Source organism: Aphelocoma coerulescens, assembly GCF_041296385.1.
Source record: "Aphelocoma coerulescens isolate FSJ_1873_10779 chromosome Z unlocalized genomic scaffold, UR_Acoe_1.0 ChrZ, whole genome shotgun sequence".
Taxonomy (NCBI): domain Eukaryota; kingdom Metazoa; phylum Chordata; class Aves; order Passeriformes; family Corvidae; genus Aphelocoma; species Aphelocoma coerulescens.
In genome coordinates this window covers 62,987,291-63,010,459 of record NW_027184085.1, presented here as the reverse complement: position 1 = coordinate 63,010,459, position 23,169 = coordinate 62,987,291, and the positions used below count along the sequence as shown (strand labels likewise).

Sequence of the window (23,169 nt, the reverse complement as noted above, 5' to 3'; positions counted from 1 at the left end):
TGCTGGATAGAAATTTTAAGAAGCTTTAAATGAGAAAATGGACAGCTATCATGACTCTTGTCAACACAGTGAACACCCTCATGGTAACTTTTACAGGTTGGAGTAATTGTTTTATTTATTTTTTATTTTCATGTACATAAAAGCAAAGTAACAACATGTCTTAAGAGCCACTGTCATGATTCATCCAATTAAGCAATCAGCAGCTGAGTTACCAAGAGATGACAGAAGTTGGCTGCTACTTCGCTCTTAAGATTCTGTGGCAAGAAAACCTGGCACTGCTGGCAGTGGAGTTAATATTGTACTTCTGTGTGTGTCCTAGGGGGAAATACTCTATTGTGAATAGCGACGAAGTTTAAGTGCGGAAGCAAACAAAAGCAAATTTCAGGGTTTTCTTTTTAAAATAGAAGTGATTTTATGTGTGTATATCAACATGAAAGTAACTTACTTTAGTTCAAGAGAAAGCAAAACTAAAGACAAAGCTGCAGCTGATGAAACAGAAAAAAATAAATCAGACATAACAAACAAAACAGCCCAAACTATGTAAGCTTCTGGAAGGTGAACTAATTAAATTGGATGAATGGAAGAGTATTTTGCTTGAGACAGTCCATTCTATGCACTTGCTGACAATTTCTCATTTAGTTCCAGAGCTCTAACATCTCCATTAGCTTTGGCATTTTCTATAAGCACCTGTAGAGAAAAACAAAGAATGACCTGAGAATTTAAGATTTTACTGCTAGTGTTTTAATGGCAGCCTGAAACATATCTTAATTCCTGCTAGACAGCTTCCCTTAAAGATCACCTAACCCATAAACCCCAGATATGAAATACCCAGATATGAAATATTCAACATTACACGTCAACTTGCTTAAAAGATCCAAATTCTGCACTACAGTGACTTGCTAAACCTGTAGTCACTTCCAATGCTCTCTAGAAGCATCATTTGTTACTTTGACAGTAGTTACCCACTGGCAATTAAACACGCAGACCTTTTTCCTGCTGACAGACACCTGTTTCCTGCTAGTACCTTTGTATAAATCTCCATTAAAAGATAAAACTGGAGTATTCTCTGCAGCTGCTTTAAAAAACCTGCCACATCCTTTTCCCTCCCCCAGTTAAATTCACACTACCCTGATTTATTTTCCACATGCCATACATGGAGCTTTTCTATTAGTTAAAAAAGGTCCCACAACAGCCTAATGTTGAAAAGCTTCTGGCATGTCTCCTGTAATCCAATGACATTATACATACTGAAAAGGAAAGCCATTAAGCAGAACCAAGCAAATCACCAGCTATTATTATCATACTCAGCAGCAGGGACTAGAAATGACTTTGCAGAAGCAAGTGCAATGAGATCATACCAAGATCTTCAGAACTCATTAAATCTAGCTTTTTTAATCAACCTGCACTTCTCTGTATGGATTTTTGTCAACACCTTTTTCTATGCTGTACCTCCAAATGTATTTTGTATTGGATTCAACATTTCACCAGGGAACAGCTGATAATCTGGGCCAAAGACCTCATTGCGCCAGTGGCAGCACTGACAATAGGAGAGTGTATTCAGATTTTCAGGAGCAAAGTGGTTCTCACTGTAAGCTAAAATAAATGACAGCTCACTCACACTACATGAAAGAGCTGCGTGGATCCGAGTTTGATCAAATACATCAGCAAAGTACTGTCAACAGAAACTAATGCACCATTTACTTTGTACAGAAAATAATGTACCATTACAGATGTAAGTCTTCAATACAGAGCATATAGCATTCTACTGCTCAGATCTTTTGGGTCAGGAACACGACGTGTTCCAGCCAGGCTAGAGGGAATTAACATTTTTAGTGCTAAAACTTTGATTAAATGGTTCTCATGTCTACTGAAGAGTCACCAGTAGAATTCCTGCAAGTTTGGACTGGAGACTTTACTGTTTATTTTTCATTATTGCATGGAGGAATGGAAGACATTCAAACAAACTGGTGTTGATTTCAAAAATTGAAGCACATTTGCACTTCAAGAGCAGGTGTGCTAGCACCTTCCTAGTCTCCTTCTACCCCTCTTCCAAGTTGCAAGTATAATATTAAATGTAAATAGAAGTTCTGTATGAGATGGGCTGCCTTACATCTATTAGTTCACAATCATCTTTGGCATACAGATGTTGCAGGAGATACCAGCGTGCCACCGACACAATGGTTTTGGGATTCGCTGGTTGATAAACGATTCTCTCCAACATTCGCCGAGTCTCCCTGGAAACATAATCAAAACATAAGCCAAATCAAATTCAACTGCACAGGCCCCATGTAACATAACAAAGCAAGCAACAATGGCCAGAACTAACAAACGGGAAAGCCCTTCCTGCAAACAGAGACAATATATGAAACTGCAGAAGAGAAGGTAATTGGAGTAGAGTACTATACAAAGTCGAAAATTCTGTTTGGCTGATACTACCTTCTAACACCAACACACCATATACCTAACAAAGGGATTTTCAAATTCACAGTGTCATTAGAAATCTGGTAAAAACTGGCAACTACATGTAGGGATGTCATATTCATTCACTGGTGCTCTATCAGCTTTGGTTCTTGTTCCAAGAACTCTGTCCTTTATAACCAATGTGATATTCCAGTACATTGTAATTTAATAGGCTGTTGAGAAGTTACATGTTTTTGTTTGCTATTTGTACTTAGGATTTCTTGTTTCAGGATTTTGAAGCACCTAGGCAGATCAATTAGATCTTGCGATATACTGTTCATGTAAGTTAATATCTAGAATTGTAGTAAGACTGATTCTGAGTTTTTATCTTAATTTTATTATAAATGACAACCATCACAATCACATTAGTCTGTCATCTGAAGAGCCAACAAAAAAAGTAAGCCAGTTTGTTAGTATTACCTAGAAAACAGGTGAACTATTGAACAAAACCATAAAAAACCCACCAATTTTCCATAGCTTAAGCAAAAATACTATAAAAGACAAAATGACCATAACAATCAAATTCACAACACAGGAAGATTCCAAGAACCCCTTCCCTAAATATTTCCCCTCTTCCCCGAAAAGCCACAGCGACCACCTGGCTGTTCAGGAATAGGCATGAACTTTCACTGTGAGCCCAATTTAGGATCCAAATTAATCCCAGCAGTAGATAGGGCAGTGATTTCTGTTTTCACTGTGCTATTTTACAAGATTTTTCAGAATGTATAATCTTCTTTATGAATTTATTTAGATAACATGCTTTTAAAATAAAAGTTATCCTACAGCTGTTTTTTTCTGAGTAGGAAGGTTTTTTGGTTGTTTTTTTTTTTTTGACAAATAATGGCAGATTTGGCTGCTACCCACATTACTAACCCCTTCTCCCCCTCCCTTTTAACTGCCATACTATTTCAAGAATTAATTTCCATTTTGAAATTTCTTTAAGTTCTTGAAGTGACATCTGCAGATAATGACCACTTGTATTTTTAGACACTGTATTCCACTGAAAACTTAACAGACCATGCATACCTTGCTCCCATTTTGCGATTATACTGTAGCAGTGCTTGAAGCAGAGCTGCCAATGGGCAAGGAGAAAGTTTCAAAGCTTCAGTTGTTGCCTCCTGAACCAATGAGGGCCAATGTTCATTTGAGACATTAGCCTATTATAAAAGTAAAAATAAAAGAAAGAAAGAGAATAGTAAGAAAAGAAATTAAAAAAAAAAAAGAGGAGAAAAAACCAGGGAACAAAAGGACTTTATTGTAGTGTATTTGCATCTCTCTAGAAAGCAGGTTTAATTCAAGCTGTTTGAGAAGTATTTGGCAGGTTAGAAAGATACTTGTTTTAAAAAAACACCAGACTAACACTTGTTAGAAGTGCCTGGAAAAGTAATGTTAACTTATTTAGGAGCAGCCTTGCCAGCATTCCACTTGCTAATTTATGTACACATCTTTTTGTTCTTCCATACAAATTTTAGTAGTGCTTCAGAAACCCTTGCTGGTACCATACATAAAACTCATCTAGAATGTAGAATTTATCCCCAGAAGTGACATAATTTTTTACCCGAAGTCGAAACCTAGATGGTAATTACCTAATAGAACAACTATTGAGCAAAGCCTTGTATCTTAAGAATACAAGCAAAGAAAGAAAAACTGGCTTAAGAAAAACTTTATTATCCCCATTGTGTCTGGATAGCCTTCAAATTACTGTACTTGAAAGGGTGACCAAATTTTTACTTGGAAGATAATTAGAAGACAAGCAATTTTCAAATACAGAGCTTTCTTGGACCTGATCAAGTTTTTCACCTGGCTTTTATACATTTAATAAACCAGTACAGACTAGAAATGCCCAAAAAAATCCACTTAATCAGCTTCTCTGCTTACTCAAAAAGTAGAGAGGAGATAATCAAATTCATACTGATCACATTTTTAAACAAAAGTCTTGTGTATTCTTAGGCAATTCAGGCCAGCCCTTGAACAAATAGTGTTAATTAAGCTAGAAGGTTATCTTGTGACTTGTGGAAGCATTTGGGAGCAATAGGAAACAAACCAGACCACTAGGAAACTGACAGAAATACAGCAGGAAAATACTGCTGCTTGACAAATTCTGCCTTTGGAAGGAATGGGCTTCTGAGAAAAACTGAGGACACATCTCTTCTCCAAAAAGGAGAAACAGCATTGCAAGTTTATCCTCAGTAAATCTGACTGCCTTTTCTTACACAAGATCTCAGGATATATGGGGTTGCTTTGCCTGATTTTGATTAAAGCCGGGTCATGTGTTAAAATGTGAAAAAGCATTAGCCAAAACCACAGCAGGATCTACATTTTACTACAGACTTAGAATTCTAGTAGTGCACTTCAAGTTTCTAGAGTGACACTGCTTGATTGAAGAGGATTGCCAAGACCCTGAGGTATGTTCACCTTGCCCAGCAGTGCAAGGAATGGAGTATTTTCTTTATTCCACAAGATACAATTCTAGACTTCAGTGCAAGGCATCATGTCTGGAAATGACCATACAGCATAAAAACATTTGAAATGTGACTGACTGACTTCTCCAGGCACCAGTGAAGAAGAAATGTCTGTTGAGGCAGTTATCTGAACAAGAGGACAGAGACTTGAAGGGTATGTCAATTTGGATGATCGAACTGAAGCTGTTAACAGACAAGCCTTACTGAGCAAGTGAGCCTCTTATGCACAAAGTGGTTCTATGTGAATATTACACTGCAACCTCTCTTACAAAGAGACATTTTAAGAATACTCCACTGCCCCTTGAAGTGCCATTTTATTCTCTAGCTGTCATTCATACAATGTAAAGCCATTGAAACAGGGGCTTCATTTAAAGACTACAGAAGCCCTGTATCCCATCAACTTCTGTTATATCATGCAGTTATGTTATTTTGGTTATCCTACCATGCAGATTTCCAGTGCGAGCATAGCAAGCCTAAGCAGACTGGATAACTTCCCATTCCAGCTGCCCTGCTGTGATGCCAACTGCAGACTCTTTCTGTAGCACATCTCTGCTCCTGTCATCATTCTCTGAGACTGATATACTTTCGCCAGCCACTGAAAATTCACAACACAGGAAGATTCATGTAATATATGAATATATATTATATATTGATATATATGAATATATATAAAATAAACATCCAACAAAATCAGTTACAGAGCCACCAAAACACACATCCATTAGGTAGTATCATTTAGTCCAATTTACGAGAGTACCACAGCATACTATTACCTAAAACCATGCACCCAGTCCTCAGTCCAACAACATACTGTGCATTGCCCTGCAGAAAAATTAGTCTGCTGCAGAGCTGGCAGTACACCTCACTACAGTAACTTATTTTGGGAGTTCCCTAGCCCACTCATGGACTTTTTTGGATAAGTTCTCTCAGCTGCTTTTTTTGATAAGTTCTCTGCCAGCACAAGACGTCCTGGATTTCCTCATGAAGAGAAGGAAAAGGATTCTATCTTTAATTCTGTAGTCATGACACATTTTTTGAAGCAGATGCAGCCATATTTGCAAAGCCCTGACATGTACATGATATGCATGAAGATGTGCAAGCCATATTTAGAAATATTATTTTCTGGATCACCAAGTAAAGCAATTCCCTTACTTTTGAGCAAAGGCCTCTAGACTTTTGCTAGCTAAAGACTGCCTGGTGTTAGAGGGGGCAGAAATTATTAACCCTTTCTTGTGCATAGAAGTTACTTTGAATTACAAAGAGAAACACATTATAAAGTACTAATCAGCACTAGTGAGATTGTGCATTCTTGACATCAAGCTGCAGACCTGCTCTTTAAAGTAAAACATTCATTCATGTGGGGGAAAAAAAAAACTTCCCTTGGCCTCAACTCTTTGCAGCTGAAGATGTCTAGCACTCAAGAAGTAGAGAACCCTCAGGCAAAGGCACAAGGCAGCTTTGCCAGATCTGCTTTTCTCTATTTTTCTGATAAGTCACAGCACAAAAAGTAGAACAGCCATCAGAACAGCAGTTCAGCAGCACTCCTAAATCCCACAAAACAACCATTTATACAAAAGCCAAAAACTTAACCAAAAAGAAAAGTGAATGGCCCCTCTAACATAGTAAAACTGTAAGGTATCACAAACCCTTAGAAGTCTAGGGACAGAAAACATAAAAGCATAAATTTATCCACTAGGAAGAGATTAGCAGCCAGGCATTTTCAGACTGCTATCTAAGCCCTCAGAAATTTTATTGAAGACTAAAAAGAGCTTCCTCAGAGGTATCTCATCTGTGGCCTGGCTTAAGAAGACCAAACCAAATCATCCCCTCCCACTCCCCACATCACATGCACTCAGTTCACTTATTCTCCCTGCTTGTAAGCAAGATGACTTGGCTATGCAAGGGATGCTTGAAGAATGTATACAAGCCCTAATTTAATTTGAAGAATGTTATTAAAATAGAGCATACAATCGTGTCTTGCATGCTCCCTATTTTGCAAATTCCATCTGAATGAGTTCTATATTCAAAAGGTGAAGTTTCACACATCACAGAAAAATGCATCAAAAAAACACCTTCCCCAGAAATAATGCTCCTGTGTTTCTGAAGAGGATCCAGAGCCCTGTAAGATGTGAGATAATGATCTATACAGCAGCATTGCACTGATCTTCTAAGAGTGAAATCAACTTCACTGAATCTTACCACAAGCAGGGTTTTATTTTATCAACAGGCAGAGGAGCATCATAAATCCTTCAGCTACATAAAGGACTCTGAAAGTTCACATAATTTTTCTAAACAGTGCACTACTTACATTGGTAAAGACAGATAATAACTGTAAACTAAAAAGCAGCTGTTAGAAGATAAATATATGTGCTGCATCACCAAAAGGATCTCTTGGCATGTGTGAGACTTCTCAGATCAACTCACAGAAGCAGGATATGCAGTGAGCTTTAGCACTTTCATGTCAACTAAAAATGATCACTCATCGTGCCACAGAAGGGAGTTAGTGAACAGTGTTACTGGATGTGATTCTCTGCAGAATCAGCTTTCTCAAAAGAACAGTGACATCTGAAGTTAGAAGATGATGGAGAAAGACTTATTCAGGTTTTCAGACCCTAAATAAGAAATTGTATATTACTACAGTAGGAAACTCTTTACTTCCATTTATTCTTATGGGTTATGAAATATTTAATTGGTTTCTGCTCCCATGTCAAATCATAGATCTCTAAAAACATGGACACCAGGCATTTATCTCAAGTTTTTAATTCTCCTACCTCCATGTCTGCTTGGTCTTACTAGCAGTCCTTAATATTTCAACTTTATGTAAGAGTTAAGATAATGTTTCAACTGTGGAACAAATAGAATTTAAGCTGTTTTTTCTGTCAGCAGATAAATAAAATCAAGCAGTGAAACAAATGTTCACCCTGTTACAGCAGGTGTGAGAGTGGCACACCAGTCAGGGGAAGGATCCACACTTACTTGCCATGCTGCAGCTGAGGATGAACTGGACATGACTGTCTTACGAAGTTCCTCCACGATGTTGTCTGGAAGTTCTTTGTGAGTCTGCAACAGCTGCTTACACTGAACTTGTCTCAAAAGCAGAAACAGAGTTGGGTGCTCAGGGCAGCTTTTTAGACCCTAAAACCAAAACAATCAGAATTATGACCCCCCAATATCAAAGACACTTAGATTTTCCATTCTGTCCTTTACATAAAACAACACTGAAAGCATTCTCAGGATACCTGAACATAGCATTTTTCTCTGCCTCTGCACAAAGGAGTGTTCCAGGGACTGATCCACAAAAACAGGTAACATTTTTTCTGTCCTCAAAATACATTTGAAGTCTAAGATCAATTTTGTACATTTCCTACTTTTACAAGTTTCTGAAACAGCTCGCATTGGTTTGTTGGGCCTATTAATAGAGGCAAAAGCCTATCTTGGGGCTAAAAGGGTTGATTATGCTTCAATTTCAGTTCTCCCAGATAAGGTGCTTTATTTTCAGAACAGAAGCACTTAACTAAACATTTCCTATTCAGTAACAGCAGATATCCAGAGAGTATTTCTTTGAACAAACACAAAAAAGCAAAGACAGAAAACTAGCTATCTGTTGCTTTACCCTTCTCAGATGAAACATGTGAAGCTTTTGCAAGCCTCACTGCATGTTATTTTCCCTGCTGAAATCACAGTAATTCCAAGAATTATAACTCAAACCAGATTTAAGAAACTATACTTGTACTTTTCACACATTTTTTTAAAAAACAAAGGATGTTTCCTGTCAATCCTTCACAACTGAATGACAGCAGTGTCTGACTCACCCCCCAGTTATACTGCTTTCTGAGAATTCTGGGGTCCAAAACTACCACTGAGAGTTTGTGGTACTAGGGAATACTATCATTTTTTCTTCACTAATTGCAGGCACTGACTGTGCTCTCCCCAAGCTATTTAACCAAACAAAAATCAACAGAATACACCACATCCTTCCCCCATACCCAGATTTGGGGAAAGACAGATCTTGAATGTCTCGAAATCTCTGATCATTGTTAATATATGATAGGTCAGTAGACACGTTGGCCAGGAAAGGAAAACACCTTACCAAGCAAACAAAGAGACAAAAAAGAACTTCTTCCTGAAAACCAGCACATTCAATGAATCTGTTTGTTTGGTTTGAGTTTTTGTTGGTTGTTTTTTTTTTTTTAAACTCCCATCCACTTTAACAAAATATACCAAAACCAAGAATCACATTTGCTTGTGATTAACAATTTTCCTTAATGAAAATCAGGGATGTGTGCTTTTTTGCTTATCTTCTGCCAAGTCTTCTGCTCACGAACACCTTTTTGAATGTTGTTAACAGCCCAGCTGTGTCACCTCAAGACCTTTCTTTTGCATAATTAAACTTGTAGCTTCTACTTGGGGCTCTGAAACAAAGTACCAACACAACCCAAAAGAAATCAAAGTCCCATGCATGTCTCCTACCCCAACTTCTCGCCTTGAATTTTGGTAATGTTTTGCTTAACTCTAGGCAGGAAGAAAAGACTTAAGATTTAGCATGACATGCACTACTTGTTTCAACTATTAACACAGTTTTGGTGTTGCAAACTGTACACCGGGGAGGGGAGAACCCAACCAGCTCAGTTGGTCAGAGAACGGTGCTAATAATGCCAAAGTTGAAGGTTTGATCCCCATACAGGCCATTCACTTCAGAGCCGGACTTGATCGTCTTCGTCGGTCCCTTCCAACTCCAAATACTCTGTGATTCTGTGAACTACTGTATTTTATAACTCTGATGGGACAGACAGTTGCCACTTCAAACACTATCTTTCTGTAAAATGCACACAAATAGTGGTTTCTATACAACTCTACTGCAGTCTGCCAGCGTGACACCATCATACCTTGTTACAAAGAGCTTCAGCTTCTGGCAGTTTACCAGTCTCCTCTAGACTGGTAATAGCTTGACACAGACACCAGTCTTCAAGAGTATGGACATAATTATGTGGAAGGTTACTTTCTCCAGCTGTAAAGACAGACAAAGCACTTAAACAGATTAGCATTTATGCTGCAGTACCATACCATGGTCACAGGATCTAGATCTGGTATGAGTTTTAACCTGACATGGCTCCCGTCATTAGTAGCAACACTGAAAGATGGCAAAATTAAAAGCATGAGGGGAAAAAAGCATACACCATTTTAAGTTAATGGCTCGAGATCAACCAAACATGGAATTTTAATTCCAGTTTTCAAAACACTATGGACATCAAGCAAGACTGAGCATCTACTGGAAGAGTTACAGAACTCAAAGTTACTTTAGCCCTTCCTTCTAAGCACTGTTGCTGTAATGTTATACACCCACAACCTTCATGGGTGTAGGCATCAGAGTTCAAAAATACTATTTTAGAAAATAATTTGAAGCTTTGGAAGGGAAAGTAAGCTGCCATTAAGTATCTAACCCTAGCTGTATATTAGAATTTAATATTTTTATGTGTAAAACACAGTTACAGCTCAAGCCACTACTGAGTAATCCTCAGCCTATTTGCAAGTTCAGAAGAGCATTGCAAGCTTAGATAATTTCAATTTTATTTTACTTTTTTAAAATTGAAAACTTGTATAGCTTACTTTTGGCTGAAACTGTAGACACAAGTGTCATCTCCAGACCTGTTCGTTTCGGTTCAGTGTTGTTTAGACAGACAACAGTGTTTTCAGCATGACAGGCTGCCATTAGCACTGCCCAAGCAGCAGGATTATCTAGAAAAGAAGGGTCAAAGGGAACTCATGCCCATTCTAAAAATGCTGGTAGTTCACTTAGAAGGGTCTTTACTAGATAAAGCATAAAAGCATAGCTATCAAAGGAACCATACACTGTAAATAAGAGCAACAGTAAGTATTTGAGCTCAAACCAAGGAAGGTGATAACTACTTGCTTCTAATTAGTAAGACTCATCAGATATAAAAGGAAGATGCTGTTCCTAAAGTCAGCTAATGCATTTTTCACAGATAGCTTCAGTGTGCTAACCTGAAACTGCCAGTTTATTTTTGACTACAGAGATTAGTCTTGGATATCACTTAAAGTTGTAACAAAACACAAAGTGGCAGCAAAAATCCCTAGATGCCATCCACAGCTTTCAGTCATACAGACTCAGTCTGTTCTGACCACCAGCACGAAACTTTCAGCAATAGGTGCCAACTTCCACTGCCAGCTAATTCCTGTGTCAGCTTCACCTTTAGCCCTGTGAAGAACATCTACTGTAAGAGCAATCTCTATCCTGAACTGGACAGAGCTCAGTTAAATATTTTATTTATGTAAATTTTCATCCCTAAGGAAATTAATTTTGCCGGCAAAATGAAACAAAGCTTGAAGATCTAACAAAGTAAAATGTAAAGTATTCTGCTTTTAAATAGCAGTCATACACTTGTATTTCCTGTAGAAAAGTAATTGAAATTTTTAACTTGCAAGCCAGCCTTATCTATCAGAGCTAAATGACTCTAGAAGAAGCAATGTTTTGGTATTTCACTATCAAGTACAAATTAGCAATTAGAAACCCCACTAGGCTTGCACTTGATATCCTTAAGGAAGAAAACCATTTAGCAAGAGAACAGTTGTCTATAGTTTATAACCCGCACTTTTTAACAGAACATTTCTAATCCAAAATCTCAAGGTAGGCGAATAATTCTCTTCTGTCTGATGTTGCATACTGAGGGAATGTGTGTTTTTCAATTTTGTCTAGTATATTAAATACTTATATCTTTTCCTGTTGAGAGATTAAGAAGTTGCTCATAGTTTAGAAGAAGCCTTAAAACCCAGTGATATTTTTCTCATTGTCTGGTTGAATTCCCATTCCACTAAATTTGGAATGATAATGAAAATTTCCCATTTAAGCATTCTCCCCAAAACATACACAGATAACCCTAAACAACAAACCAACACAACAAAAGTAGATTTTTTTCTTAGTCCAGTAATTTTTGCTTCTGATGGATAAAAAGACAAAAATCACTACTGTGTTTGAGAACAAGAGTAACCTGGACAGACATGGATGGCCTTCTGAATATTTTTCAGAGGATTGTTTTGCTTATCTTCTAACATGTGACATCCTGCTACCAGCTGATTAACTGCAATATTCAGCAGGACTTCCTATAAAACAGAACATAAGAGTTACTTAACACTGTGAGTGATCAGACGGAATTAATTTTAGGAGTGTTTATGGAATTACAGAATCTTCAATTTAAGAAAGCCAAACCTTTCCACAGTTTACATCAAGTGTATGTGCAACACCTCCTGCCACAGCTCCCCCCTGCAAGATTAAAAAAACCGATTTATTTCATTACATGGATAATTAATTTAATGCTAAATATCATGCCAAAATCTTTTTAATCTTTGTTATTCACAAGTACAAAATTTGCACAATAAGGGAAATTCCTTGCTTACAGATTAAAATAAAAAGATTATGCTTACAGCATAAAATATAAAAAATTAGCAGGAGACATTCCAGACTAGAGCTTATCCTTATGACTGGCTTCCAGTTTTAGCCCCATATTGAAAAGGGTTGTTTTCGGGTGCTCTGTTTATATAATTAACATATATTAAGACAGAGTATTTATTTGGAGGAAACCTAACAAAAAGCAGAAAAGTGGCAAGGAAACACTGACTAATATGGAAAGTGAAGATGACTAGATTAACCAGATTAAACACAGGTAAATCTTAATATATATTTATTTACATAAATACAGCTCTATAAAACTAAACAGAAGAAATTATACACCATATAGCCTTTTATTGTTGGCATAACTCTAGCAGATTTTTCCTATAAGTTTATTTCAAGAACTGTTACCTCATGAAATATGCAAATAATGGTATATAAATTCAGTATGTGGCTGTGCACTGCTTTGTATGTAAGCCTTAAGTTTTCATATTAACTGGGGATAGTCCACACACTGAAGGGTGGGTTTTTTTAAGTTAAGAAACAACACAGACTACTTGGAATGTAAACAGCATACATGAGTTACAGCAATGCACTTACTTCTGGCTTTTTTGATGTATACAGTGGAACTACTCGAGACAGAAGAGACCAAAGGGCAGGATTATCAGGGTAACTAGGAAAAGAAAAGATTATTAGATTTTCTGGTTTAGATATGCACCTTGTTGTCTAGGACTTAGTAGGCACATGCTATAAATACCAAGCAGGCCTTTTTCTATTAAGAAAACAATGCAACGTAATAGAAGATAGACATGGGTAGTAAGTAAAATAAACAACACAATATTGAAGTAATACTGTTAGCTAAAGAAATAAAACATACAGCATGCATATCAATATTCATGGAAAGAAAACAAACTTTAGGGCTACAGGTCTTGTCCTCATAATATGAAGAACAAGGCATTTTAATTGTAGTTGGAAAAAAACAATTGCATGAAAATAGTTTCCGAAAACACTTGAAGAGACTATGATGTGTCCCTTCCTGAAAGGCTCAGAATGCTAAGACTAATCAAATCACATTTAAACACAGACACTTAGCTAATGGAACAAATGGCTTCAAAGGCTGTTAAATATTAAATAAATCCCCAAGAGACTATTCTAGGCTGAAGGTTATGCTACACAGGATGAAAAATGCTTTCATGGAAGAGTAAACTAACCTACCTATCAAAGAAGCCAGCCAAACAAAATCAGAAAACATTGAACAAGCCATGGAACTTCTGCTATTTGATTCCATAAATAAGAAAGCAAACTTGTCAGCTAAAGGTATAACCTTAGGTGAGGACTTCACCTTTGAAAATGAATTTTAATTTTTTTTTTCTTTAGAATAATGATTCAAATAAACAGGTTTACTTACTCTTCAATGTAATCAAAGCAATACATTTACAAGGCAATTTAAAGCAAGACAAACTATATACCTGTGTATTGCTTTGGAGACTTCTCTCTGGATTGCCACATTTCTACCTTGTAATGCATAAACAGCAGATGCAATAAGGCACCTCTCATAAATCCCATCATTCCCTTTTTCATGCTTCAGTAATTCTTTTAGGGCTGCTGTTGCAAGTGTTGCATCCTGCTTCACCAATCCCAGTGTGCACAAAGCCTTCAGACTTTCTGTACTAGGTTCCTTTAATGAGCTGTTGAATCAGAAAGAGGGAAAGAGACAACTATTTTGGAGCACAAATTAAACTTACCTAACATTAGAGTTCTTGTTATTTCTGGGTCCTCTTGCTCCTATGTTATCATGAAAACTATACAGAATTAACAGACTCTTGCCATGGGATCATGGATCAGGCTAGATCTATATTCTTGAGGACCAGGTGACTACAGGCACCTAACCAAGCTCTTAATGATTACTTTTGCCTTCAAAAAAAGACAAGAATTTTGATTCTATGTTTTGGTTTCAGTCCCTACAAGAAAAAATTAACAGCTGTTAAACAAACTTGAACAGCCAGCTAAAGGACTGTTTGACAAGTAGGAAATGGTGTTCTATCATACTAGTTATCCAGATATATTCACTGTTAAAAATCTCTGTGCTAAGCTGGTTATGAGAAATGAAGAAGGTGGCTTAATTTTCAAGGTCCTATTCAGGCACTTAACGTCATCTAGCACAAATTCCAGTCAAGACAGACATCTGACTATTGGACCAGAATGCACCATTTTTGTTTCCAATTCAGATCTAGATATATTCACTGTGATGTTTTTTCTAAGGCATTTACTATCTTTTTTTTGCAAAAACCAATGTCATTAGAAAACTCTCATTGTTCATGTTTATGACAAAAACAGAAGTCTCCAGTGATTTATAGGATGTGGGAAATATCAGTTTCCTAGCCAGCCAATCAGCGATGACTTGGGGTTTAGAGTGTATTAGGTAATGGACCTTCACTATTTCAGTAACTTCAGGAGTCTGCTGGTAAGATGAGGGCTGTACTGCCACTACTAGAGTTCTCTACTGACAGAGTTGCCCCTGAGAGGATGAGATGATAACTCTTAATCTGTAGCTAACAGGAGCCTAACAACGATGCACAGGCTACTAGCCTCCACAGATAGGAAAAATAACAGACATTCACAATTTAATTGCACATCTACTAGAGATCTGTTTCTTTTCATGGGAAAGCTACAGGATTGTCCTGGTCTACGTTGCTTTGAACACAATAGTTTTGGAGATTTCTGACTATTTAAACTGAAATTATTTTCATTGGTCATTCAGAGTTCATTACAGCTAAGGAGCAAAAATATTGCCTACTGCTCAGGACAACTACAAAGTAATATTATCTTAAAAGATAAAGTTTTTAAGACTACCATTCAAGGATGTTGGACATCCAAACTGCCCAGCCCTTCCACTCAATACTGCTTTAACAATGTGAAAGACACCGACCATAAAACAAAAACAGACATATCACATTAATAAGTAAACTGCATCCATTTCTACTTTCATTCTGCAATAGACAAAGAAAATATCCACCTGACTTCCTGCAAAAAGGAAATTTGAAGATTCAACGGTACAATAAAACATCACATTCTGATTATTTCTTTCACTCACCATTTAAACAGCAGTGTCTTTGCAGCATCTACTTTGTTCAGTTTATATTCTATTATTGCCAAGGCAGTCAGGATATGCGCTTTATCTTCTTCAGACTCAGCAATAGACAAGGCTTTTTCATAGGCTGGTAAAAATTCAAAACTCAGAATTGAGGGAGAAGAAAAAATACAACCTTTGTAAAGTCTTTAGGATAGGATGATATTAGAACAGAGAGAATTTAGGTTCAGGTTCACTGTACTTCCCCACCTCAAATCATAAGCAGAAGACAAAAAAAAAAGTTGACTAAGACTTCGGAAGTAACTATGTTTGGAAACACCAGGTTTACTGTTTAGAGCCTGGAAGTTGTTTAACATGTAGCACATAGAAACAGAAATGAAAAGCAGCATCAGGATTTGGAAAAAGCCTGCAAGAACACCATATAAATACTTCCCTGTGACAGTTCATTTATGAAATCATACTTCAGATGGGCACAGTCACTCCAATTAAATATAAAATTATTTAAAACACTGAGCTTACTGCTCCTTTGTGAGTGCTTACACTTCTACACTGATCATTGCATATACCTTTTTGTGAAGTTGCACGTCTCAGAAACACAGAACATGAAGTACAATTATATAAAGTGCTTTGAACAACACAATCTCCTATTAAAGAATCACAGAATAATTAGGGTTGGAAAGGACCTCTGGAGATCAACCCCTCTTCCACGGGAGGGCCACCTAGAGAAGGTGACACACACCCTTTGCAGGTGGGTTTTGAATGTCTCCAAAGGAGAGAAACTCCATAACCTCACAGTGAAGCCTGTTCCAGAGCCATCCACAATGTAAAGAAGTTCTTCCTCATGTTGGGGTGGAACTTCTTGCATTTTAGTTGATGTCCATTATGCCTTGTCCTGTTGATGCAGGACAAAGTGGCTAGCACCATCCTCTTGACACCCACTTCTGAGGAATTTACATTGATGACATCACCTCTCAATCTTCTCTTCTCCAGACTGTAATGGATTCTTCCAGGAAAATAATTTTATTTGAGAACAAGGGAGGCTCAGAGGAAAACAGCTTAATGGACAAGAATTAAACACTTGAAGAAATTTATCTTTCCTTACTACATTTCAATGATTCTAGCACCCTACTGAACAGCCTAATGATTTTCATAGAGTTGTACTTCATGATTCTGGTGGGTCACTTCCAACTCAGACTATTGTATAACTATGCAGGACACTCCAAGAATTCACACCATGTGCCTGAGACCATTGTCCAAAAGCTTCTTGAACTGAAGACAGCATTGGTGCTGTGATGACTTCCCTGGGGAGCCTGTTCCAGTACTCAACCACTCTCTGGGTAAAAAAAATCTTTTCCTGATACCCAACCTAAACCTTCCCTGACTCATGCCATTTCCTTGAGTCCTGTCAATGGTCACAAGAGTGAAGAGATTGGTACCTGACCCTTCACTTCCTCGTGGCTGAAGACCATAATGAGGTCTCCTTTCAGTCACCTCTTCTCCAGACCAAACAAACCAAGTGACCTCAGATGCTCCTTGTAAGGCTTCCCCTCCAGGCCCTTCACCATGCTCACTGCCCCCTTCTGGATGCTAACAGCTTAATGTCTTTCTTTATTGCAGTGCCCAAAACTGCACATGGTACTCGAGGTATTTAAAATAGTAGTGGCGTTTATACTTATGCATTAGGACTGAAAGAGCAAAATAAACTGAATGTCAGCTAAGTTGGTTAGATAAATTTTGTTAAGATTAACCGCAAGAGAAGAGTTCCATAATGCTCTGAATTTTACCTTTGATACTTTCTTCTAATAGTCCTTTCTTGAAGTAAGCTAACGCTAGCCCCACAATACCATCAAACTCAGTGAGGGGTATTGATGTGTAAACTTCAATGGCCTCATCACACCGCCCAAGAGCACTGTGGAAAAAAAAAGCCAGTCACTGGTATGAAGGATGCAGCAATAGCTGCTATGATTCAGACTAAATGTCCTTGAAGACCAGTGTCCTCTTTTCCACAGCAGTTTTAAGCAGACACCTAGAAAACAGGAATATTAGGACAAGAAAGTGCAGTATTCCCCACCCTTCTCCTGTTACAGTAGTTACTCCCTCCAACTATCTTTTGGAGAACAATTGATAGGGAAAGTCCTCCTTTCTGCACAACAGTTATATACAAGGATCTTACTTAATGGTCATCACAGTGCAGAGGGAAAAAACAGCAAAGGAAAAATATGAAAAAAGAAAATCAAGCTGTGCATGGGCACACAACGCACACACAGACAGACTACAGCATTCTTGTTCTAAGACCACTATGGAAAAATAATACAGGATTGTGTTTATTAGAACTACTTATTAGTTACTAGAGATTTGGTCTTGTCCAAGTTGCACACATGAAGTAACACACATACAGCTTTGATGTAAGACTTCAGGAGTCTAAAGAGTTGCTTCTAAAATCTTCCCTGAAGTTAATGAATTATCACTTTGTCACAGGCTAGAAGTTACAGTGTCATGTACAGAAACTTAAGAATACAGGAGGTTTCCCTAGAGAGCTAACAAATATTTAATTAGCAGAGCTTGAGGTACCTCATATCAAAGAGAAATTTGAAAGTCTACATACTTGTGTCCTGCATTCCCTCAGAACCAAAAGGGCATGCATGACAAAGGCGACTTAGAATTGTGAGTAGGACTACAGCAGAAAAACCACACACGTACACAACACCCCAACCTCACATGCTTCAGGTTGTGAAAGTCAATACAAATTCAAAGGGTAGGTAGAAGGGATTTTGAATAAATCTTCAAGCAGCAATTTTATTCAGACTAAGCCTGAGTTATGGCTCAAGGGTAAGATTGTAAAAAAAGAAAAAATAAAAAGCCCCAGAATTTATTGTGGAGACAATGTGACAGCTACATATCTAGACTGCATTAAGGCACATTAGTATCAAGCAAAGAATAAAGGAATCACTGATATGTTACATCTGTGAAGACCTACAGCAATTACTTGCAATATGATTTTTTTTTTATTATACTACCCATTTCTGGAGCAAATACAAAGTTCAGTCAAACATGTCTACAGTTAACAATAATGTTTAGTAGATTATCTTTAGAAACCATCTTTCACCTTAAGACTCACCATATTTTGTATCACTGCATTCACTACCTCCAAAGCTGAAGTGAGAGGCTCAGAAAATGTCAAGACACTTACCACAGTGACCTGCCATAGTTTTGCATTGCTGTGTTGTATTTCTCAGTATCCTCTGAGTTTTTCAGCAGTGAAGCTGCCCTAAAATTAACCACAATGAGGGTGACTTATCATCTGACTGTGACATGCATATTTTGAGAACAGTTCTCAGAGTAAAATGGACAACTGTTTTATGCAGAAGTTCTTCTATGCTAATTAAACATAAACAGAGCCTATTTTACGCAACAAACATGTTCACCAAATATTGTTTCATTTACCACCTTCCCCTACCACTTAAATAGAAGAGAGAAGAAAAAAAAACTTCAAACAAACCCGAAGGCCAACCACCTCCATTAATTAGACTGGAATAGAGAATAAAACTAAAACCAAGCTTGCCTTCTACAATTTAATTTAAATCCCACAGTGAACTTGTTAATGTCCTAGTAAGACATACAAGACTTAGGACATCTTTACTTTTTCAGTTCTATGTTCTGCATTTCCAAATTTGGTATAGAAGCATCCCCATACCCACCCCTACAAAACACTTAGTTAAAACGTACTGTTGAACTGAGAAAGTAAACTTTATCTAAGGAAAAGAAAAACCCTTTAAGTTTTTCAGCTGGTGCATGGAAAAGAGGTCAAGGAGCTTGTCTAAGCCTTCCAAGGGTGGGCAGTTTACCTCTCATAGGCATAGGTTGCCTGCTGTTTTAGATGTAGATACTCATTCAAAAACCCAAACATTGTGAAAGCAGAAGGATCATCTGGATTTCTTTCTAGAAAATCAGGATTGACAATGTAGGAAAACAAGATCAGTAAGCTGTGAAAAAGCATTACAAAAACACTGCTACATGGAAGCTACAGTGTATGCACTAAACCCTTTGCCAAATGCTTCTGTCAGTTGCTCACTAGAATAATTTTGACAGGCTTGAAGGCAAATAGAGAAGAGACAGATGACCCAAAACATGACATCAGGTTGGCTCAAAAATGTTTAAAATATTATGATGTAACATTAAGGCACTCAATATATTTTTTCAGCATGCAGTTGTGGGTTTTTTTTTTTTTGTCATGAAATGGGAAAGTATTCATCTTGCATTGACTTCAGTAAAATACTAGTAGAAACTTAAGTTTTATTTTTAATACACTCTGAAACAATTCTGTACAACGTGCTGTAGCGTAACTCTGCTTGAGCAGGGAGGTAAGACCAGATGACCTGGTCCCTTCCAATCTTAGTCATTTTGTCATTTTAATTAATTGATAAGGCACAAATTTGTCAGCTGTCAACTCATCTCAGACCAGTAACTTTTCTTCCCAGACTAGGAAAGAAGCCTCTCCAGAGTCCCCTTAAGAACAAGGCAGGAAGAAATACAGTCTCACATTCATCTCATTTACAGTGAGATGTATTTTCTAGCTCTCAAAAGTCAGCAACAGATTACTCAAATGATTTATTTACAGGAATACTTGCAGACTAATGAAAATCTACATTTGCTCTATCTACCTTCCAGGCCAGACATATGCAGTGGGGAGGCTGGCTTGGAACCCTGCATAAAACCAGAGTCCATCACCTGCTGAAGGTTAACAAAATCATAAGCTTGAGAATATAGAGTTACACAGCACACAGGAACAAATTTCTGCCAAGCATCACACCAAACAGGCAGAGGATCTGGCATTTATCTTCACTTATGCATAGAGACACATGCAAAGGGAGTCTGAGAGCAAACACTCTATGATGAGCATGATAAGGCTCTGGTCCCTGTTTTCGCTGGTATTTAAAACAGCTGGAATGACTAGGCAGACAGAACCCACATCTATTTCATCTTTGTGTGATAATAAAAATTGGTCAGTGGTCTGCTTATCCTGTTTCAGTAACTGAACAGCTCAAAAGGCTCTCCCCAACTTAGCCAGACAACTCCCTTGTCCAGAACTATTACAGGTGTATCTGTTAATTCTGAATGCATGTTAGGTGTGGCAGGTTAGAGAGGCATTTAAGTCACCTACCTGTATATTTGCTCAAGACCACTTGGGCTGCTGGTATAGCATTCATCTGAACAATGTTGTACAGATACAGTTCAGTGTTTCTGTTGGCTTTATCCTGCAGCGTTGAACATACCCAGTGGGCATAGCCTTTTGCTCCCTCAGTCTCAAGAAATAAACAGACACCCCCCCAAAATAGGAATCATTAAACCTGCTCAAAATACAGCAAAATAATCACAGATTATTATAATAATTCTATGCTTTAGGACAGAGTTTTGGCTAAAAATCTGCATCAGTGTTAAGCAGAAGAATATACCAAATTGAGTCACTCCACACATACTTTTAACTTTCCCTCTGGGCAAAGCAAACTCTAACATATTCATATAATGTGCTGCATCACTGTAGGGATGACAGGCAAAAAAAAAAAAAAAAGCTATGAAAGAGTAAGTCCTCCACTGTTTTAGAAATCAGGGTCCTGGCAATATCTTCACTCTCTCCAGAAATAATTTATGCCTTTGATCTACATCCAACTCTGTGGAACACAGAGAATGTTTCTTCATGACTTACGGAGCTGATTTCTCGAACCCTTGGGACTAAAGCATTATATAAAATAACTGCCTACTATACAATACCAGTGTAAGTCAGAAACAACAATATGGAAGTCAGACAATATCACCTGAAACATAATTGTAACAGTTTCACTATTCAAGACATGCCTATTTTTAAATAAGTAGAGAGACTGGATATACAAAAACTTCAGATAAAATACACCTGTTACACTTACATGCATATTGAGTTCAGTCGTGTGCCTGAAGAGATCCATAGTATCATAGCTGCCTATGGTCTCTGCAATAAGTGCCTAGAGAGAAGCAAGAGTTGCTGTGGTCATGTACTTCAAAAATTGTGACACTGACAAAAACCTTGACACATATTATGTTAGGCATATCTTAAGCATTGAACATGAAGACACTTTCTTCTCATACTCTCCAAGCAAGATTGGTTTTAAAAATAAAATTAACACAAAAGAACACAAGCAGTTTCCACTGTATCAGTAATTTAAAGTCTTTGGCTGCTACTCTGCATTCTTCAGGACAAAGACTTGTGTGTGTTAGGACACCTTATAACAACATCTGACAGGAGCTGCATTTCAACATATGATGGTGCTAGTTCTTTCCTAGAGTCCAGTTTTCAATTAGGTAACATTAGCAGGTAAGCAGTGTGGGATTATGAAATTCACCTATATTGATCGTAAAAGTCGTAAGCGTCTCAACTATTCACAGATGGCCTAGATATTTGAAGGAGCACATCAGCTCTCAGCCGCAGTGGAGGAAGGGACTTCCCAGAAAATGAGAACATACATTAGAAACTTACTGATTCTAACAGGGGCATTAGAAAGGGGAACTGAGAAGAGAGTTAGGCAGTGCCATATAATGAACTAGTGGTATAGTTGAAGCTGAAGTAACTATCACATAATAAAGACAATTGGTTGACAGTTGTCTATAAAAAGCCTCAGAGCACAGTGATTGTTAATAGTTTGTTAGAGAACTCACAGTATCAGCCACAAAAACATCATACGAGTGTGTCTGATGAACATAGTAGCTTCCATTGTACTACCACTATGGAAACAACGGAAGTAGAAGTTCCCTTTATTTAAACAATTTTTAGGAGCATAAATAAGTGCCAGTTATTAGGATTAAGTTTAAGTCTGCTCTTCAACAACTGTTTTTTGTGTGCAGTTTTATGATTTTTCATCCTACCTGTCCAATCCAACACAACAAGTAAGAAGGCTCCAGAGACTGGGCTACCTTGAAGGCTTCATGAGCTTGCTGTAGAACCAAAGATAACATTGCTGTTGAACTGCCTGGCACAGTAACAGAGCACGTCTGAGCACACACAGGTACATTAACATGCACTCATATTGGAAGAGATTTAATGGACCGAATTAGGTCACTACTAAAAACATCTGTACCACACAGAACAATGCATCACCCAGAGAAATAAACCAGTTTAAAGAAAATGTAAAAAGCCTAGAAGAAGTCACAATATCAAAGTTTCCCTCCCTTCTAAAGACACTTCCTTCCCAGCTAAAGAGTTCAGAACCAACCCTTGGAACAATTTAAAAATCTGACTCTTGGAGGATCCAGTTTTGAAAATTTGCTTTTATAATACAAACATATTTTCAAAAGGATAAAACTGATGATCACCCACAAGTCAGCTCCCTGTGGCCTACATATGCTTAAGAGCTCCTCCCTCAATTTGGCACAAGGTGAACAAAGTCTTAGCATTACTAGTCTTAGCAGTAAGCAGTCTGTACTATCAAGTTATTTGTCTTAAAAATAATTCTGACCATCACATTTCCAATCAAACAAAATTTCTGTAAATCCAGCCAGCAAATAGGACAGGATGTACTTCAGCTGCATGAGGGCTCCAGGCTTCACTTAAAATGTACTCGAATTTTTCTCCATAGAAACCCTGAAGACTACAGTGTTACAGTAAATCATACATCTGGTGATGAGATGAACTCAAACACTGGAAGTTCAGTCCGTGACATACAACTAAAAGTTCTTGGCAAAACCTGGCATGCCCTGATTTGACTAACCATTTCTCTGTCCTT

General features: G+C 37.6%; 1 protein-coding gene across 3 annotated transcripts in view; it reads right to left on the bottom strand.

Moving 5' to 3' along the window:
* Window positions 1-84: 84 nt before the first annotated feature.
* The window catches only part of SKIC3 (SKI3 subunit of superkiller complex), a 47,665-nt gene continuing 24,580 nt past the window's right edge, over window positions 85-23,169 (bottom strand). For all 3 annotated transcript variants that reach the window (XM_069000756.1, XM_069000755.1, XM_069000757.1), the window contains 18 exons: window positions 22,313-22,381; window positions 21,340-21,414; window positions 20,580-20,721; window positions 19,264-19,357; window positions 18,609-18,686; window positions 17,203-17,327; window positions 15,422-15,545; window positions 13,797-14,015; window positions 12,928-13,000; window positions 12,148-12,201; window positions 11,930-12,041; window positions 10,530-10,658; window positions 9,809-9,930; window positions 7,899-8,057; window positions 5,365-5,517; window positions 3,487-3,617; window positions 2,111-2,234; window positions 85-687 (listed from right to left, as the gene is read on the bottom strand). In XM_069000756.1, the coding sequence (XP_068856857.1) occupies window positions 610-687; window positions 2,111-2,234; window positions 3,487-3,617; window positions 5,365-5,517; window positions 7,899-8,057; window positions 9,809-9,930; window positions 10,530-10,658; window positions 11,930-12,041; window positions 12,148-12,201; window positions 12,928-13,000; window positions 13,797-14,015; window positions 15,422-15,545; window positions 17,203-17,327; window positions 18,609-18,686; window positions 19,264-19,357; window positions 20,580-20,721; window positions 21,340-21,414; window positions 22,313-22,381 (2,061 nt within the window). In that variant the 3' untranslated portion in view covers window positions 85-609. The remainder of the gene's footprint in view (window positions 688-2,110; window positions 2,235-3,486; window positions 3,618-5,364; window positions 5,518-7,898; window positions 8,058-9,808; window positions 9,931-10,529; window positions 10,659-11,929; window positions 12,042-12,147; window positions 12,202-12,927; window positions 13,001-13,796; window positions 14,016-15,421; window positions 15,546-17,202; window positions 17,328-18,608; window positions 18,687-19,263; window positions 19,358-20,579; window positions 20,722-21,339; window positions 21,415-22,312; window positions 22,382-23,169) is intronic.